This window comes from Solea solea, chromosome 5, assembly GCF_958295425.1.
Source record: "Solea solea chromosome 5, fSolSol10.1, whole genome shotgun sequence".
NCBI lineage: Eukaryota > Metazoa > Chordata > Actinopteri > Pleuronectiformes > Soleidae > Solea > Solea solea.
In genome coordinates, this window is record NC_081138.1 from 2,087,353 (window position 1) to 2,107,661 (window position 20,309).

Consider the following 20,309-nt stretch of genomic DNA (forward strand, 5'->3'; position numbering starts at 1 on the left):
ATTAAGGTAATATACTAATATACAGAGTATAAACTGTATTAGAAAAGTAAGTGAACTAAAATAAGTGAACTTTATTATGGTTATATACCAATATACAGAGTATAAACAGGATTAAATAAGTAATTGAACTGTATTAAGGTTATATACAGAGTATAAACTGTATTAAATGAGTAATTAAACTAAAATAAGTGAACTGTATTAAGGTTATATACTTATATACAGAGTATAAACAGGATTAAATAAGTAATTGAACTAAAATAAGTGAACTGTGTATCACAAAATAACAGTTTATGCCAGAAAAGGTGCCACCACACACACACACACGTTTGCAGCGCTACCCTTCTGACGACACTGCACTGATTCCCATTCATTTTGTTAAGCAGCCTAAACAAACCTCTCTCCCTCACTTTAACCAAGTTAAATAACCAAGTTAGTGCCTGGTCCAGCTCTTACCTCAGACATGAGGTAGCGCTTCACAGGAGGGAGCACGAGGACTGTGAGGCTACTGTTTATACTTGACGAGGTTCCAGGAGGCATCAGAAACGAGCACACACACACACACACACACACACACACACACTAACTCACTCCTTTCTCTTTTCAAAAGCCCCTTGTGAGGCAGATTGACAGGCTAGAATGAAAATGAGGCGGACGCTCGGTCGCGACTCCAGTGCGTACGCGTCCCTTTGAGCAGACCTCCACACTTGGATCATATCACCATGGGACCTATTTGGGCTGCGAGGGACTTTTGTTTGTTTTTGCTCTTGTTAAATAGTCGCCAAAGCGCAACGCAGCTTCCAGAGACTCGAGGTGGGACAGTAGTGAGTGTGTGTGTGTGTGAGTGTGTGTTGTGTTTTCTCCTCTCCGTGGAGAGTGCTCGCGCCGCTTTTACGCACGCTTTTTTGAGGGAGTGCGCTCTTCTTGTTCTTTCTCCATTGGTGACTCTTTTTTATTTGATTGTATTTCATTTTATTTTTTCACAGTTTCTCTAACTTTGAGCAGGTATTGTTGTGTGTGTGTGTGTGCGTGTGTGTGTGTGTGTTTGTGTGGAAACTCATCTCTGCTCCACACACAAACACGTTGTTTTTTTTTGACAGACAAGCTTTGTTCCCTTTGTAACTTATTAACTTCTGGGTTAGTTTTCACTGGACCTGTTAAATAATATCCTGTTATTGACTTTTACCGGGTGGGAATGTTCTATTTTATCAGTTTTTCGCTTGAATTTGTGCGCGTGCAAATACACATTTATTCAAAATCGCAGTTTAAAAAAACAAACAAAGCACTTAGGAAATCACAGAAGCTGCAAACGAATCTTTCTATTTTTGATTCTTCTGTGTTGTGGTCCATACATGTTGAAAAGCCGTTTTCACCCTTGCATTAAATCACCAGTTAACACTTTGATGGTGCAGTGATGTGGTAATAATGTTCCAATCTACTGCACTGAAGCTCGATTTCATCCACATTTATGCCACACATCAAACTGCCATTAGATGTTTGTTTGTTTGTTTGTTTTTACCCATGTTGCTCAGTGTCAAACACTGTGACGTATGATGTGTGAAAGTGTTTGTGTTTATTGTGACTCGCGCGCATTCCCAGCAGATCCGTGTGCAGAGGGAAGCGATGGCTGTCACATTGATGCCATTTGTCAGACAACGCAGGGCTCCTACAAGTGCACGTGCAAAACAGGCTTTAGAGGAGATGGGAAACACTGTGAAGGTAACACAACACAACATGTCTGTCTGTCTGTCTGTCTGTTATTTAATCACCAAACACTATGTGCACTTGGCTTTTTACACTTAGTTAAATCATGTACCATGGCGACATTTCCTGTGTGTTCCTTGTCAGTGTGTTTTAAATGACATTACAGACCATTTTTAAGGCACAGTCTTTATAAATAATGATAATAATCTTTATACAAATGCAGAGGAAACATTTCTTGTCTTCCTCTGCTCTTCCTTTTCTTTTTACCTCTTTGATCTGCAGCCAAACACTTATCCTCATCATCATCATCATCATCATCATCAAGTGTTTCTTCTCTTTTTGGCTTTACAGACGCCGACGAGTGCGACCTGGAGCACAACGGCGGCTGTGTGCACGAGTGCAACAACATCCCCGGCAATTACCGCTGCACTTGTTATGACGGCTTCAATTTGGCACACGACGGACACAACTGCCTGGGTACGAGCGCTGATGGTGAAGAGTTCACGTCTGTGTGGGCGCCTGTGAAGCTTCTCACACTCACTCACTCACTCACTCACATGCCTTCTCTGCGGCCTTTTGCGTCACACAAACAGTTTTGGTTTAAAAGAGTCCTAAATATTTACGGCTGAAATTGTGATTGTGGCTGCTTTTATGCAGTATCGTAAACACTGGTCGGAGCAGATGAGTTTTTTAGTGAACCGTGTTTATTTAACACAATCCATCCACTGTCCCGCAGATGTGGACGAGTGCGAGTTCAACAACGGAGGCTGCCAGCACACTTGTGTCAACACCATGGGCAGCTACGAGTGCCGCTGCAAGGACAGCTTCTTCCTCAGCGACAACCAGCACACGTGCATCCACCGCTCAGTGGGTGAGTGTGAGACTCTGTGAGCGGATGCTCGTCGGTGCTAATTGTGGGAATTGAATTGTGCCACGAAAGAAAAGGCCAGAGAATGATCCAGCAAATTCTCCCAATATTCACATACAAATCTCAGATTGACAGCACAATGAGGGGGGCGACAGGTTTAAGCCTGAGCCGCTGTCACTGAGCTTTTATCCACGGCAACGACACGCTGTGGGAAAACAGGGTCTCAGAGTCCTGGAGAACAAAATAAGTTAATAACTGCGGCACTCGGCTCACAGATTTGTCTCAAGTGCCTTTTGTTTTGTCTCCTTGACTGAAGTCAACTTAAATGCCAGCTCTTTCCACTCCATCGAGTCCGGACAACCCTTTTAAACCCCGTGGATCCGTCCACTCAGCTGTGACTCATCTGTATAAATGGTGCCTCGTAATCTCAGTTGGGGTTTTTTTTCAGCTCAAAGTTGCAGAAGAGCTTTTGTTTCCTCTCCTTGCAGAGTTGAATTTTTCTAATTTAGATGTGATTTAAAAAAAAACAACACTTGCTGATGTTTTGGAGTTGTGTAAGGCCCCCCCCCCCCAGACTAATCTCTCCCTATGTGTGCCTTTGTGTGTCGCTGGTCAGTCACTGTAGGAGAGTTTCATTGTGTACCTCCTCTCTCCCTCCTTCTGTCCCAGAGGGCCTCAACTGTATGAATAAGGAGCACGGCTGCGCCCACATCTGCAAAGAGACGCCCAAAGGGGGCGTGGCCTGCGAGTGCCGCCCAGGGTTCGAGTTGGCCAGGAACCAGAAAGGCTGCACCTGTACGTGCTCGCCGCATTCAAAGTTAACTCCACTAACTTCATTTGATGACTGAATGACTGCATGTTGCCCCCCTGAACCCCCCCCCCCCCCACTCTGCAGTGACCTGTAACCATGGCAACGGAGGCTGCCAGCACACCTGCGAGGATACGGAGAACGGGCCCATCTGCAGGTGTCACGTCAGGTACACGCTGCAGCCTGACAAGAGGTCATGTGTAGGTAAGCACGCTGTCTGTGGACCATAAGATGAAATAAGTGCAATTTGTGATATTTATGATGTTAACTGTAAAAAAACAAAAACTTTAAACCTATAGTGTGTAACTTTTAAGTGAAAACATTCATTCCCGTGCTGCACACAGGAAGTGATTTGGACATAGCCTCTATCAACAAAAAAAAGTTACGCACTGCAGCTTTAATACCTTTTTAGATTCTTAAACCTAAACCTTTATCTATTTATTATAATAAGCTGTTATATGAAGGATTCTCTCCATTAATGATTATTGTTCCTGAATCCTAAATAAGGGATTTATGGGATTTAAAATTCATACTGAGTGAAAGTAGAACCAGCTTTCTACACGTGTCATGGTCTTCTCCAGTGAATGTGATGGTGGTTAAAGTTAAAATGGAGTTAAAAATGTGTCCAAACCACACGTTTCTGATAATATTCACGTTAAAGATTTCACCTGAGTTTGGTACGCGGTGTTTCTTCTCTGTCAGTTACACACAGTGTGCATTTTTCCACACAATAGTTGTGAAGGATAAGGATCCACTCTCAGATACCGGTGTGTGTGTGTGTGTGTGTGTGTGAGGTCTGTTCATACCAGAGCAACACTGTCTCCAGAGTCACTTCACTGCTGCTGCTGCTGCTGCTGCTGTTATCTGACACACACACACACACCAAGTCACTACAAGCTCAATATCTCAAGTGTAAACCAGCATGTTGGTCACGGAAGTGTGACAAACAAGACAAATCAGTGCAGGACAGGATGTGATAACGGTTTCTGGAGCTGTAGCAAGAAATGAGTCGATTTCGGTGGCGATACTGATCCGCAGTCAGGATAGTGGACTTACTCTCAAACCTTTTCTGTCAAGTATAACATTTATTGAATCAATATTAGAACAAACGTTCCACTTTTCTTTCAATAATCTGTTGTGCAAGTAACATTTTTGCTTTAGCAACACAAATAATCTCAATATTGCTTCCTGAGAATATTGTCACCAGTGTAGATTTTGTTGTGGTACGTCACTAAAATGAGTCCGAGTTATATCAAGGCCAAAGGTTCCGCCTGCTACACTTTAGTAAGTACTTATAAATAAATAAAACAGAACTTGCGGCCCCCCTGGAGAGTCTCCGCGTCCCCCCAGGGGGGCCCGCCCCACAGTTTGACAAAAGGCTGCTGCATGGTCTGGTCAAAATTCAAGGTGTATTGTGACTGTGGGAAAGTGTGTGACCTTGGCAGAGGTTTGCACTCTCTCAGTGCTCGCTGCAGTTTGGTCATGTTCCAATTCTTCTCCGTTTATGCAGAACGCGACGAAGCCACCGCCGAGTCCTCGGACCACAACGTCACGTCCTTCGCCGAGGTGGACAAGCGGGTCAAGCGGAGACTGCTCATGGGTAACAATTGCACATTCCACTCTTGCAGGTTCAATGGCGTGAATCTTTAAGGCGCGTCGAAGTGCCGGGAACCGCCGAGGTGGTGTCAAACAGCAGAGAGGAGTCATGTCTAATAAACCGACACATTCCTGCGTCCTTTGAGCAAACTGTGAAATGACTGTGCGCTCGTCTCCTCGCCCACCGAACGTCCGCCATAAAACACGTGCATTTGTGACATGGTGGTACATTTCACATTTTCCCTCCATTTGTGGAGAGTAGCGTGTGAATCTTTTTCTTGTATAGTGAGTATTTATCGGTGGTGGGAGTCTGGATAATTCAGGACACCAGCTCAGAGAGTATGGTCCTGTGTTAGAAATAATACATGTTATTCGGGTAAATCAAGACATTAAAGGTCCAGTGTATTAAATCCATTCATTAAAGCCTCATTTATCTGTTTCCATCAGCGTTCACAAACATTTAAAGGTCTAGTGTCCAGGGTTTATTGGCAGAACTTAAACACGCTACCCACAATGTTGGTGGAAGTGTGTAATCACTTTAAAATGTGCTTTTTGGAACCTTAGAATAAGGCGTTTATGTACTTTAGACGGGGGCTTTGCTTTACAAAGGCTGCCGTCTTGTGCCGTCACGTTTCTACAGCAGCCTGAATGGACAAACAAGTCGGAATAACATCCTGTCTGGCATTCAAAGGCCACCATAGTTCAGGAAAATCTGTAATCTACACTGGACCTTTAAAACTGTATTAAATACTGTACAGGTATGAAGTTGACTGAAGTGTGTGACTCACGGCTGTTCTGAAAGTACATCGCTAAGTCCGCCATTGTTTTTGTTTTACTAAGGATCTAATATGTGACATTGAGGAATAAGGCTGCCCTTTTCACAACGGAGAATCCTGTGTGTTGTCGTTTCAGAAACCTGCGCGGTGAACAATGGGGGGTGCGACTGCACCTGTAAAGACACATCCACGGGCGTGCGCTGCAGCTGCCCCATCGGCTTCACGCTGCAGCCGGATGCAAAGACATGCAAAGGTCAGAGCGGCCTCCGCGGTGCGGGAGTTCAGATTTGAGCGTTGGTGTGTGAGGAGGTGAAAGGTCGTTAAAGGTCCTGCCCTGCGGTTCCTCCCACAGATATCGACGAGTGTGAACACAACAACGGCGGATGCGAACACTTCTGCAGGAACACCATCGGCAGCTTTGAGTGCAACTGCAGGAAAGGCTTCAAGCTGCTCGCAGACGAACGTTCTTGTCAAGGTAGAGATGGGTTTTATTATTATTATTAAGTATTTAGCTTTGTATTACTAGAATAGGGTTAGTGTTTTTTGAAAAAGTGTGCTTCCTAACCTCAGTTTCCCCTGAACTGAGAAATATCTTCATTCTTTTCTTTGTTACTTTTCCCACCAGTGACACTTCTTCATCCTGTTAGCGCGACTGTTAGCAAAGATGGCGGATTTAGCTTTGTATTACTAGAATAGGGTTAGTGTTTTTGAAAAATTGTGCTTCCCAACCTCAGTTTCCCCTGAACTGAGAAATATCTTCATTCTTTTCTTTGTTACGTGCCCACCAGTGACACTTCTTCATCCTGTTAGCATAATTGTTAGCAAAGATGGCGGACACGGTTAGCATTCTGGGAATGAGGTCCCGTCCCCCCTACGAGTGGGTCTAACAAGTGTGGAATTAGCGTTTTTACAGTTCTAAGCCTCGGACCAAGTGTCACTGGTGGGCGCGTGACAAAGAAAGGCTTGAAACTGCAAATGCTAATTCCCAGAATGTAAACAGTGTCCGCCATCTTTGCTAACAGCTACGCTAACAGGACCAAGTGTCATTGTTATTTCTTGACTGGGGAAACTTGAGGTTGGGAAGCACAAATGTTCAAAGATACTAACCCTATTCTAGTAATACTAAGCTAAATGCTAATCGGTGAAGTATTCCTTTAAGTTTGCCGCATCTATTAATCTTTTAGACTTAAAAGAGAGACGTATTCTCTTAACTTCTGAAAGGATAAATAAAAGTAAATCAGAGTAAAGTTTTGTTTTACTCTTATGTGGCAAAAACAACCCTTTAAATCCATCAGATAAACAAACTTGAGCTTATCTCTGTGTGTTGCACAAAAAGAACCTCGTGGCTTCCTCTTTGTTTACCTCTGGATCAGAGTTTACGCCTGTAATGGAGCGTAATACATTTTAAGGCAGCTAAATGAAACGCCAGCCTTCTCGTCACCTGTAATTACCACGAAAATACAGTTTTTGTTTTGCCGGCGCGGCACCGCGTACACGTCACATTCGGCTGTGTGGGAAACTTCGGGATCAAATGCTTATGTGTGTGTCTGTGGGTGGGAAATCCCGACTGGCGAAGATTGCGACTGACTGCCCTGCTATTATGTCATCTTTTCTGATTTTGATTACAGATATAGACGAGTGTTTCTTCGAGCGGACGTGTGATCACACGTGTGTGAACTTCCCCGGTGGTTTTCAGTGTCTGTGCAACAAAGGCTACACCATGTATGGACTGGCCCACTGTGGAGGTGAGACTAAGAGAGGTGGAGGGAGTTATACACAGCCAGTTGAGCGTAACGCACGCGTCCCTATGTGAGCACCTGCCCGCTGATGTGTTCAAAGACATGGAACGTTTTATTATAATAATAATGATTTTTTTCCCCCCTCAGATATTAATGAATGCAGTGTGAACAATGGCGGTTGTGATCAGGGTTGTGAGAACGCCATGGGTGGATTTGAGTGCTTCTGCCATCCCGGCTATAAACTGCACTGGAACAGGAAGGACTGCATTGGTAAGCCGGTGCATACGTCATGTACGACATCCCACATTTTTGCTTTAAAACTTGGGGACAAAAACAGGAGATACTTTGAATTCTGCTCTCTTTTTCTCTCTCTTTAATTCTCTGTCACTTTCCTGTGTTTGAATAAAACATCCGACGCTCCACAAGTCGAGTGTGTGCCAGGATGTCGGTGCCTCAGATCCATGTTGCCTCTACCTCCGTTGTGAAGGTCAAAAGTCTTTCTTTTTACCCTTGAGTCTTGTTGTGGTTTGTATCTAGAGGCTGAGGGGTCATCACCTGCGAAACCGCCCTCTAAACCCACCCTGAACTGCAGTAAGCAGGAGGGAGGCGACCGCTGCTTCCTCACATGCCAGTCCCAGGTTCATATCAGCAGTGGTAAGAGCCAGATCTCCATATTCCGTCATTTATTTTGAGTAAGTGGAGCCTGTGCGAATGTAATATCCAGCTCCTCCAGTAACTGCATGGAAAAACACCTGCATAGTCGAGCTGCAGAATGACATTGTCATCATCGTTCTGTACAAACTTAGACTTATGTAAAGGTTAAAGAAATAGAGATAGAAACACTCATTGCAACTTAAGAATTTTAAAACCACAATTACTTTACAGGAGCAAGAATCTATTGTTATTTGACACTTATCATGAATATTATTGATTTTGAATGATTTAAAAATGTGATTGCCATATCCATAAGCTGTTACCTTTTTAGGCTTTTTATTATTTATTTATTTAACTTTTGATTGAGCAGCACAATTATTGATCTAAAGGTTTATTAGTATTTTTTTTGGTGATCTCTAGTTCTCATTTTAGCTTGAAACAAACATCGTATGTATGCTGACAAAGGTCAGTGACCTCTGTGACGTGTTTGTTTCCATCTGTTGATTTAATGTCTCAGTCAAATGCACCATTACAAAAATGTAAATGAGGTGATGCAGCATTGCTAAATCATGAAAGTCTAGCTCTCCCAGATCTAGTTCTGTAAACATCAGAACAGCGCAGAGTGACTTTTCGTGTTCCTACACGCTTCCCGTTTGCTCTCTGACTCGGCTTTTGTGGCCCAAACCTTTAGGGACAGAGGATTCCTACACGGTGACCTGTGGAATGCCTCTGCCCTGCTTGGCTGATGCAGAGAAGAACAACAGTGGCTTGTATTGCTTAGGCAAGTACCAAACATCACAGATTTACATCTATCTTCCTGCTCTGCCTCACAAAGCTGTAACTCAGGCATAGCCTGGGGCTGTTATCAGTCGATATATAAGCAGTTGTTTCTGTTCTCTCTCCCCGGGCAGGTCCAGAGACGGCCGGCGCTCCTCGCATTAAGACGACAGCCACGTTCAGGTCTGGCACTGCCAAGTGCAACTTAAAACGGAGTCAGGAGAAACTCAAGGAGAGCTTAAACGCCGCACACTTAGGTACAGATTTAAACAATGTGAACACAACACAGATTAGCGACAGACGCAGACTCTTTAAAAAACACAGTTTGGGGTTTACAGAGAACTGCCAGCGTCTGAAGCCGCAGTCGTTTAAAGATAAGAGCTGACCTGAAGGCTTTAAACCGCAAACCGAAGGCAAATGTGAAAGAATTTCCTGGGGAAAGTGATGTGGGTTTGAGTGTCTTGAACGTCTCAGCGCAGCACTGTGAATGGCACTGACAGCCGAGGATGTAATTAGCCATCGCACGCCTTTCAGTAAGGTCTGACCCTGCCATCAATCACGAGTTGTCCGATTGTAGGATTATTTTGCTCGTCCAAGTGGTTTTGGCATGTTTTTTTTTTTACATGCATCACAGTCACTGAAAGGACTCGTAATTGTTTCAAATAAAGGAAATGAGTTTTTGTTTTTGAGTTTACATGCGTGACGAAAAAACAACTCACCAAACCATGAGTAGAAACCATGGTGATGATGTGGACGGTTGTTTCCTGTGTCCACAGAGAGTCGCTTCCTCTTCACCGAGAACGTCCAGTTCAGCTACGTGAGCCTGCGCTGCACGTCGTCCGGCCAGCGGACGCGCAGCCGCCACGGCAGGAGAGCCGGAGACGACGACGGCTCCCTGATTACAGCTGAGTTTGAGCTGGATGTGAACCTAGAGGAGGTAACAGGTTGGTTGGTCTCTCTGCACTTCTGCCTGCCTGTCACCTTTTCCTCTTGCCCTTTGCATCCGTCTGTCGTGTCGCCGCTGTCTGTTTGTTACTAATCAAACCAAACTGTTAAAGTATCTCCTGTTTTGATGGCGCTCTGGTGGTGGAGGGCTCAGTGTTTGGGGTGCAGGGTCAAAGTGTTTTCTTCCTGACATGGTCTTTTGTTTTCACGTGAATGTCTGGGTAAGCATGTGGGCATCCAGGCATGAATTCACAGTTTAGTGTCGGCATGTGAAGACGAAATGTAAACAGTCACTATATCAAACACTTCTCTCAGCAGAGAGCTGTGACCTGAACTGTGTGCGCCGACGCTCAGAGAAGAGGCTCAGGAAAACCATCCGGACCCTGAGGAAGTCCATCAACCGAGAGCAGTTCCATCTCCACTTTGCCGGGTCGGACTATGAACTGTCCAAGAATCCAGAGCCACCAGCAGAACTGGCAGGACACTGTGCAGGGGGACAGGTGCTGATGGGCAGGAAGTGTGGTGAGTTATAACCCTGTTTCCTCCAAGATAGCACAGCTCGGAGAAGAGCACCACCATTCCTGATCCGTTCTGTCACACTTTTGGCACTTTTTGCAGTTTGTTGATTGGTTGACATAGAAATTAAATGGGAAACCATATAGAATTGACCTAATTTCTCCTCAAGCCAACCAGGAAAATAAGAATATATTGAGTAACCACCAGGGGGTGACTCTGCTGGTCACAAAAACAAATATTTGAATGGAAGTCTATGGGGAAATGAGCCAAATTCACACTTGATTAATAACAACAGTTAGCATTCTGTGGTCTTCTTCAATAGCACATGATTCTGCAAATTATTTTCCCATGAAGAGGAAAATAGACGATAAAGTGCGGCACATATGAGTGGACCGCAGTGTGATTGACAGCAGGTATGATGTCACAGCACCTCCAAAAGTAAAGGACAGAGTTTGATGACAGTAGATTATGGTCCTTAACCTTTCAAAAATAGTTTGTGTGTGTGTGTGCGTTGACACTGTGGGAAGCTGCGGTGCCTCGGTGGAAGTGTGTGCTCTCTGAGTGCTTTGTCAAGTTCTATTTTCTTTTGAATTTCATCACTTGCCTCTCAGCTGATGTTGGTTTTGGTGATTTCCATCTCTCGAGAGCGTAGTTCCTACCACTTGAGTTTCACCTAATAAGGCAGGAACGGCCGTGCACAGTGGACTCACAGTCAGGACTTTAATTGAAATGGTCCATGCCAGTGTGATATATATTTAGACAGGCTGGTTTAATGATTGGATTTGGAGCAGGTGTTGGCCAGATGAGTGCCATATTTGGTTTGCAGACATGTCGTAATGAGGGAAGCTGGAGGGGAGAGCGAGCTCGCGTGGAAGAACAGAGGGACCGTTGTTGGTCCACGGAGCTGTGAGATCTTCCAGCATCTCCTGTGGATTAGCAGGTTACATGGCAGCTCTCCTGGTTTTGCTGTAGCTGCCTCACGGTTCGGGTTTTATGCACGAGTCGTGATGGAGGGAAAGTGTTCATTAAATACGACCACACATTGTCAGCGTCAGAGGCTGAAGGCTGGCATGTGTTTTTCCTGGCTGTCGGGACGGTTGCGCCCCTACTTTCGGGCCTCACTGTAAGTTTTCTGCCTGTTGCACGCTCTCTTAATATCAGCGAGGGGAAACTGGTGCATTTCGTCTGCTGGGATGTCTAAATATTTACTCACTCGGTACATGCTTTGTTTGATATGTGCACGTCTGCCTTCAGTGCTTCGACATGTAGTCTTTAATAGACTGAAATAGACACATATTTTAGTTTTCCCCCATCCCTTTTGAACCGCTGACTAATTTGGCTGATGGAAGTGTTATTGTTTGTTGCCAAAACTTGCCTGGAGCTAAAGCTGTCTTCTAGTTTCCGGAGATAATGTTTGTTGAGAGAAAATCATCAGCCTTACACATCATCAGCTTCATATTAGTATATATATATATGTATAATAATAATATATATATATATATTCTCCCTGTCGTGCCGTATTTTTGACACTGACATCAAAGTTTGTGCTGCTGTAAAACCATTTTAGCCCAAACTGCCCCCGTGCATTACGTCTTTCACTAACACAGGTCTTAAGTGTCTTGATTCCTTAACTCCCCCGCTACGCTTTTAGGTCAACATTAAGCAGTCTATTGGCCATGGCAGGGGTGTAGACATGTAATTTGGGAGAGGAGGCGGGGGGGTTGGGGGGGGCTGAAAGGCATTCTTCTTAACCTCCAGCTCTTTAAAGGAGCTATATTTTCCCCCTCCTCCCCCACCTCTTGCTCTGGCTTAGCTCTGAGCGCAGTTTAGTCCTTTTCAGTGCGCCCATTCCATTGAAAAGCCCATATGGGGCTCGATCTCACTGCCTCACAAGGACGACAACACAGACTTTGCAGAAAATAGGATTTTGCTCTGTTTATTTTGTGATATATTTACTGTAGATGATCAGTTTTTGTGTGAGAATAAATTGTTTATATATATCACGATTTCAACACATTTAAAGTGTGACTGCACCACAACATATTAATACACAAAGTATTGTTTGCGTGTTTGTTTTAAGATTGAAGATGTTTAGGAAGTGCTGTTGATTCAAGCTGGCAGTTTGAGTGCTGTGTCCCCCCTGCCCCCAGCTGGGGCCACTTTGCATGACCCCCAGCCACTAAACTGCTAAAGAGAATTGACTTCAACCACACCATGGGAATCAATTAGCATCAGCTGTTTGGGCCTCTGCTTGATGGGCGCAAGCAGCGATTGGGCCACGCAGAATGGGGGGATTCAGAAGCCTGACCCCTTTTATTGGGTTCAGCTTCTAACCACTGTGATACCGTAGTGTTTTCCTATGTCATCAAGTAGGCAAAGACTGGGGACTTGAATAGAGGTGAAAGGTCTTTTAAACCTCTTTGGGGCCATCAATTCGAGGACTCTATAGAAGCGTTCTTTGCATTTGAAAGGCTTCAAGGTTTTTTTCTCTTTCACTCTCACTCTCTCTCTCCCCTCGCTGCTTCCCTCTGTCAAATAAAAGCTGTTAGGGGACAATGCAATGATGGCTCCTCATGGTCTTTTAGGATAAACAATGGGCTCCCAAAAATGAACTGCTCTTGAGAGAATTACATTTTCTTGCTTCAGAGGAAAATACTCACAATTTGCCGAAACTACCTTTAATGGATCCACGTAAAGCTTTTTGCAGACACATTTAAGGCCACGACTGAAGCACGTTTTATGCTCGAAGGCCCAGAATTCACTTGATTTATTCTTGTGTGAGATCAGCTACAGTTCTCAAGTCAAGTTCTTAAGACCGTCAGACAGACGCGGTCAGAGCCAAATTAATTACAGGCATTACTGCGAGTGGGAGGAACCAAAGCAAAACGGTGATTAAGTCCCTTTAATCAAAGCTTCGCACTTTGGTGAGATAAAAGGGAAATGGGCTCTTTGATTTGTTTCAGTGTTTGCTTTTAAAAGAGGTGAGGACGCTTACGGTGGTATTATAAGTTCCTCCCTGTTGCACACCCGTGTCTGTGAGGATGCGTCAGATGTGTGGCACAAAGGGAGCTGTGAGGAGAGCGTTCTATGACGGCATCAGGTTGATTTTGGTTTGGGACACTTGACTTTGTGTCCAACCTTTTACTTAATATGTAAACAAACATATATCTCTTGCAAATCTCTTGTAAAAGTGGTCAGAAACTTTATATTATGTACACATTTGCTTTCCTCATGATTTTTATTGTGAATTGGAAGCGTGTGGCCAAGAGGAAGGAATTGGGGTTTTAAACCGTAGGGTTGCTGGTTCTCATTCTAATCCCCCATTTCTCCCTGGGCACAGATAAGTGCTGCCCACTCTTCCTACGCTTGGATTGTGTGTGTGTGTGTGTGTGTGTTCACTACTGGTGTGTAATAAAGGTCAAATTCACTATCACTAATTGTCTGTGTGAATTAGCAAAAATGACTAATTCTAATTCTAATTGGGTTGTGATCCATCTTTACAAAGTGGATGCTCACATAAGAAGTTTGGAAAACACTGATTTAAAAGATACTAATCAGGATTTATTTCACACTTTTTTTTTAATTTTACTATAAAAATAATTATTGCAATAAAAAATAATGTATACAAGAACACACTGACCAACACAGGCAGCAGCAGAATTAACAGTACATTAAATACATCCATCCAAACGGTCCCTATACTTATTATACATGCACCTTTTTACAATTCAGCACCTACTGTATGTCAAAGACACTTCACCAAACACCCATCACTGTGTCTTGTGAATTATTTATGACCAGTTGACTTTGAAAAGTTTGAATCCTGCAGTTACGACTTTGAAAAAGCTATTGAAAAGGTTGTTGGGCGCCTCAGTCATCATTCAAGTCTTTCTCTTTAAAGCGGAACTGTTGTCTTTCTCAAGCACAAGCTGTGCTAAATGGACCACCGACACTTGTAATATCATGAACTTGTGGTTATCCATTTCAAGTACGTACATGGTTCCTGTTTGATTGCACTTAACAGGGAGCTAATGGAGTCTGCCTTACTTCAATGGTCTTGTCAATGCCATTCACGTGCTCTATTTAAAGTGTACACTCATACTGTGGTTAGGGCTGTTTGATGATGTGCAGCCAGAGGGGTGGATCCTCCTTTATTTGTTGATGCATGTCTAATATTTTAAAATGTCTGTCACCCCTCGTAAGGTTTTTGTAGTTGAGCACAGGGTGACACTGATGTGTCTGCTAAATAGGACGTGAATTACAGGTTCATACACCTCGGTCTGTTTTGAGCATCACAAGTGTTTGTTTTGAGTTCTGCGGCATCGTCTTTGAATTTGACGTCCTTAAATGATTTGAGTTTCCGCCTGATGACGGAAGAGTTCATTGTGGATGAGGAAGAAATGTCTTCACTTACCACGGCAGGAAGACAGAGCTGTCACCACTGAGATATAACCTGCAACCACAAGATGACGGCTCCTCGTGTTTTCCGAGACACATTTAAACCGACCTTTCTTGTGCTGTCTTCCAGTGAGGTGCACTGTCGGCACACACTATGACGCGGACCAGGCTCGGTGTGTGCTGTGTCCAGCTGGGACGTATCAGGACGAGGAGGGACAGACGTCCTGTGAAGTCTGTCCTGGACCTGAAGGAAGAGACGTTTCCAAGACCGTTGGTGCTCGGAACATGTCAGAGTGTGGAGGTAAAGCATTCAACAGACTGCAAATGTCCAAGCAAACTGGTCTGTCTATATCTATTGGAAAACAACATTTATAAATTAAACATATTCTGCCTGAGGTCCCATTTTATGAAGTCATGACAGCGAATAAACAAATAGTTCAGTTAAACATCGTAGAATTGTAGAATCTCCTCTTGGTTGTAATGAAATTCAATACTTTTAAGTTAGTTTTGAATAAAAACAAGCATCAGTTGTCGCCCGGTGACGCTCCTGTGCTGCACACTGCTTGAGTAAAGCAAGACAGCTGCAAACAGGTTGGAGTGTGAACTAAAACGCACAGAAGTGCCGATGAAAAGTTTCAGAAGTGAATTCTACTGCTCAAGAAAAACCTGGTCGTTTAGCAGTTTGAGGGGTTTGACGCTTCTTGCCTCCGCCCACCCCCTGTGCTTTTGCTGTACACACACAAATGCAGTCAGGCCTGATAGTATTGCTTGACAGAGCCCCTTTGCAGAGTGCTGTGGCTCCTTTAAGAGCGCTGAGGGGGTGTTCCAGCAGGAAGTTAACAGCCTGTTTTTAGGTCCAAACAGAGGCAGAAAACAAACACTTTAAGTTACTCACTGCAGCTTTAAGAAAGAGACATGATATAACATCTTGTTTCAGGAAAAAACAATCAAAGAAGAAAATGTAAATAGTCGCTTTGTGAATGTGAGCCACACAGGAAGCGATGGTGCTGTGATACACATCTCTCTCTCTCTCTGTGGCAGATGTTCTGTTCTGTGTGAAGCCAAAGACGCTCAGATTTTAGAGGCGATATTTTCAAAATGTGAAGTGGGCTGAATAGAAGCTGAAGGAGCCACCATGTTTTGGTCTCCTCCTTGGCTGTTATCGCAGTCCGTGTGGGACTAAATCCCTGATCCCGTTGCCTCTGACAGACTAAACAAGAGGAGCTATCAGCAGACTCCCACTGGCACCCAGTTTGTATTAGTCACACAGAAGATAGAGTGTAAGAGGAGGTGCCCTCGGCTTAAGCTTTGTCACTGGCTCTTATCTTCTTTTAATGAATGGGGGAGTGTTTCTCTGTTATTCCTTATGTGCCACATTTTTTTAAAAGTTCTGGAAGTTGCTCAGTAGACGTGTGTTTGCCCTCTGACTCACCCAGATGTTTGTGTGTGTTCAGGTCAGTGCTCTCCGGGTCAGTACTCTCATGACGGCTTCATGCCCTGCCTGCCCTGTCCACTGGGATCGTACCAGCCCGAGGTGGGCCGCACCACCTGCTTCCCCTGTGGAGGGAACCTGGTGACCAAGCGCAGTGGTGCTGTTACCTTCCAGGAGTGTGAGACCAAAGGTGGGGAAGTCATCTGTGTCTGTATTAACGTCTGTCCTCACTAAGTCCTCAGGACAGATTGCATTCATGCAGACCAGGAATGTGCCCACATACGTCCTCAAACCGTGTCCAAATGTGGTTTTTGTGACGTGATCTAAAGACACAGTCATGAAGATATGTACACTGCGTGATCTGGACGTGAGCGGCTCACTCAAGATGGTCTTAATGAGGTCTTTAGTGATGTCGCAGTGCGTTTAGACCTGATATTAACATCTGATCATAAGTGGACACACCTGAAGACACATTTGCCAAACATGTGTTTTACACATAATCTTGTCCGTATGTTGCTTTGGAATTTAATGGATTCCCCTTACGCGCCACATATAGATTTTCTTTTGCCAATAGCCACTAAAACCATTACATTTGGCTTTTGTAAACTTCAGTCATGTACTTTTTTTATTAAAGTACAGATAAAGTGAAGTAATTAGAGATGTCCACCTGTGATCGTAACAACCAGGATGCATGTTAATAAGTGTGCATAACTAATAACTCCAGCTTAGTTTAGAAGTAAACAATTTATGAAATATAGTTTCTGAAGACCTGTCAGACTTTTCCTTTGACTCCCTTGGCATCATATCAGTACAGTATCATTTGGTCGGCTCCCTCAGTCGTTGACAGAAACTCTGCTGCCCTCTGCTGCTGTGTCACTGTTACTACATTACTGTGGTTTCAACTGTGGATACAGTTATTTGTTTTAGATAAGTGTGTTTTATCAGCATTTGGAGGTATTTTAAACTAACAAAGTAGCATGTGATCATTCAAGTGATCTAAAATCATAGAAGAAACACTGAGCAGTGAGTGTTATGTCAACTAACAGCCCTCTCTATCCCTGCAGTCCACTGCTCACCAGGCCATTATTACAACACCAGCACACACCGCTGCATCCGCTGTCCGATGGGCACGTTCCAAGGCGAGTTTGGTCAGAACTACTGTGTGTCCTGTCCCGGAAACACCACCACCGACTTTGACGGCTCAACGAACATCATGCAGTGCAAAAGTATGTATATCTGTACTCGGCGGAGCATGCACGCATAGAAAATACTACAGCATTTTGGGCTTAAATTTAAATTCTAAGTTACTTACGAGCCTTTACACAGCTTTCAATATTAAACCTGTTTTTATTCCCTCTCTATTTGAAGTCTGTGTAGCCAAATAATGAATTTGTTTGGAAGTAAATGCAGAGAGTAGCCTTCTGGTCGACACTGAGCAAATCTGCCTCTACAAAGTGGCTCGTCTGACTCTGTTGTTGCATCTAAGTGGAACTCACAAACTAAGAATAATACAGATTGTATACATGCCAGTCTGGACTCTTTTGTGAGACGAGAGTTCACTGGTCTTGAATATGATGTTGCTTGTCTTGTATACATGAAAACAACAAGAGCAGAATATTTAAAGCTGCAGTGCGTACTTTTTTTCTTTTCACATTATTATTCTGCCTCTGTTTGATCCTCATGAACTGAAACTACTCCACTATATAGTGACGTAGCTAATATTTGTGTCTTTGTTTAAAAACCATTACCTTACACCTGATCTGTGTCCCTTTACAGACCGGCAATGCGGAGGCGAGCTGGGAGATTTTACCGGCTTTATCGAGTCCCCCAACTACCCAGGCAACTATCCGGCTAATATCGAATGCACTTGGACCATCAACCCGCCGCCTAAACGCAGGATTCTCATCGTCGTCCCAGAAATCTTCCTGCCCATTGAAGACGAGTGTGGAGACTACTTAGTAATGAGGAAAAGCTGTGAGTTTGAACCGACTGTCCTTCCTTTATGGGCGATTCACAGCAGATATGCTGTATAACTGTGTTAACGTTGGAAGCTGATTATAGACACTGCCGTCCACAGCTCTGTCCAACTCCGTGACAACCTACGAGACCTGTCAGACATATGAACGTCCCATCGCTTTCACCTCGCGCTCCAAGCGGCTGTGGATACAGTTCAGGTCCAACGAGGGCAACAGTGGGAAAGGCTTCCAGGTCCCATATGTGACATATGACGGTAAAAACAACATTCGTAAAGCGTCACGTTGCAGCCAACTTTTCATGTAATGGATCACACTCATGGGCCGTCTGTGTGCTTCATTGTGTTTCAGAGGATTACCAAGAATTGATCGAAGACATAGTGAGAGATGGGAGATTATATGCTTCAGAGAATCACCAGGAAATTCTCAAGGTAAGAGCTGACCCCATCACCTGTTTGGTGTATCTGTATTTGCTGCATTTGGATCATACAGATTTGGATCCAGTGAGCACGTAGCGCCCTCTGTTGGAGATTTTATATTCTTAAACCTGCATGTCGGCCTTTGCTTCTCTTCCGTCTCTCAGGACAAGAAGCTCATGAAGGCGTTGTTCGATGTCCTGGCTCACCCGCAGAACTTTTTCAACTACACAGCTCAAGAATCGAGAGAAATGTTTCCCAAATCCTTCATCCGCTTCCTGCGCTCCAAGGTCCTGAGATTCCTTCGCCCCTAGAACAAGAAAAAAAGATTTTCCGTCATACGCTTATACAGATACTGGTCACAGTATCTTTTTTTAGCAGTATCTACTTTTTATTCTCAACTTCTCCCTTTAAAAGTATTCTGTAGTCACCTGTTTATACGAGAGGGGAGCACACACTTGATCCTGAGGGCGAAGAAGAAAAGACAAGACAACCAAGTGAACTCTTAACTGGAGCTTTAAGGAGGTGATGATCAAATCAAAAGGAAGATGTCTTCCTTTTGTTTGGAAATTTCGGAAATTGGAACATTTCAACGACTTCACACCAACGTTTAGTAACTACAAGCCTGTTGAATATTGCTAAATACCGTACGTAATTAGAATTTGAAAAAACAAACAAATATGGTTGCTTAACAGATGTACAGTTGTACACTGACAGTCAGTGATTCTGAGTTACTGACAGTAACAGAGACAAATATAGCACAAATGTTTTCTTGAAACAAGATTAGCACTACGAGAGACGTAGTGGCGCCACAAAAGCAATTATTCTGATGGATCTTTTGTATATGATGTAAAAAGTTTTTAGGTGAAATGCTAATGTGATGTAGCAACTACATTTTGAGCGTTTGTACGGCGCCGGTGCAGCTGCTGGTGGCACATACTTCTGATGTCCCGTGGACTGTGAATGAGCAGCACTGTTCTGAAAAACCTCGTCAACAGTGGCTTTTTTCCACTCACGAGACGTCGTCTGCTTCAGCATAATGACAACAGTATAGCATCGGTGCATTTTGTATTATGGACTAGCAACCAAAGACAACTGCTCACTCTGCAGATCGTCAGCGTGACTGAATGAAATAAAAAGGAAAGAGAGCGTTAAAAAAAAAAGAAACAAAAAGTCATGTAAAATAGAATTGAGCTGTTCACCTGTCTTAGATGATACACGTATGTATATTTTTTTAAGGTTTTGTACATCTAATATGCTGTAAATAAAGATAGGAAACTTATTTTATGTTATTATTCCTCTGTCTCACTTTCTTTCTTTTAGCACAAAACAGAACTACATTTTATTTCTTTGCAGTTCAGTCACAGAAGGTGTTTTTATTCAACTTTGTCTGTTTGTTTGTTTGTCAGCATCATTTTTTGCCAAAAGTAATAAACTGATTTTCATCAAATATGATGTAGATACTGGGCATACTGTAAAAATCTGTTAGCTGTATGATTTGTGCTAGATAATTCAACTCCTGTACTTATTATTCATATTGTGGGGACTCACATTTATGGTGAAGACATGTTGTACTGTACAGTTTAGGCCAGTCGTGGTTAAGGTTAGAGTAAGTCTACAGGCAATGGATGTACGTCAATGTATTGAAATGTTTGGAAAACATACAATGACAGCATGAATTTCTCAGTGAGTGTCTGTAACTACAGATGA

The 20,309-nt window shown here is 43.6% G+C and overlaps 1 protein-coding gene across 4 annotated transcripts; it reads left to right on the forward strand.

Moving 5' to 3' along the window:
• The first annotated feature begins 539 nt into the window (after window positions 1-539).
• On the forward strand, window positions 540-19,891 carry scube2 (signal peptide, CUB domain, EGF-like 2). 4 transcript variants are annotated; one of them, XM_058630130.1, is made up of 23 exons: window positions 540-810; window positions 1,597-1,716; window positions 2,053-2,178; window positions 2,438-2,572; window positions 3,239-3,364; window positions 3,465-3,581; window positions 4,888-4,977; window positions 5,886-6,002; window positions 6,102-6,224; window positions 7,378-7,494; window positions 7,636-7,758; window positions 8,026-8,142; window positions 8,834-8,923; window positions 9,054-9,176; window positions 9,696-9,863; window positions 10,180-10,386; window positions 14,909-15,079; window positions 16,233-16,400; window positions 17,275-17,436; window positions 17,987-18,184; window positions 18,288-18,440; window positions 18,535-18,614; window positions 18,767-19,891. In XM_058630130.1, exons 1-23 carry the CDS (start codon window positions 720-722, stop codon window positions 18,911-18,913), a joined length of 3,069 nt encoding a protein of 1,022 aa, XP_058486113.1. In that variant the 5' UTR covers window positions 540-719; the 3' UTR covers window positions 18,914-19,891. The 4 variants fall into 4 exon arrangements, with proteins under 4 accessions (XP_058486113.1, XP_058486116.1, XP_058486115.1 ...); XM_058630133.1 differs by having other exon boundaries at window positions 10,183-10,386; XM_058630132.1 differs by having other exon boundaries at window positions 1,600-1,716.
• Window positions 19,892-20,309: the final 418 nt, after the last annotated feature.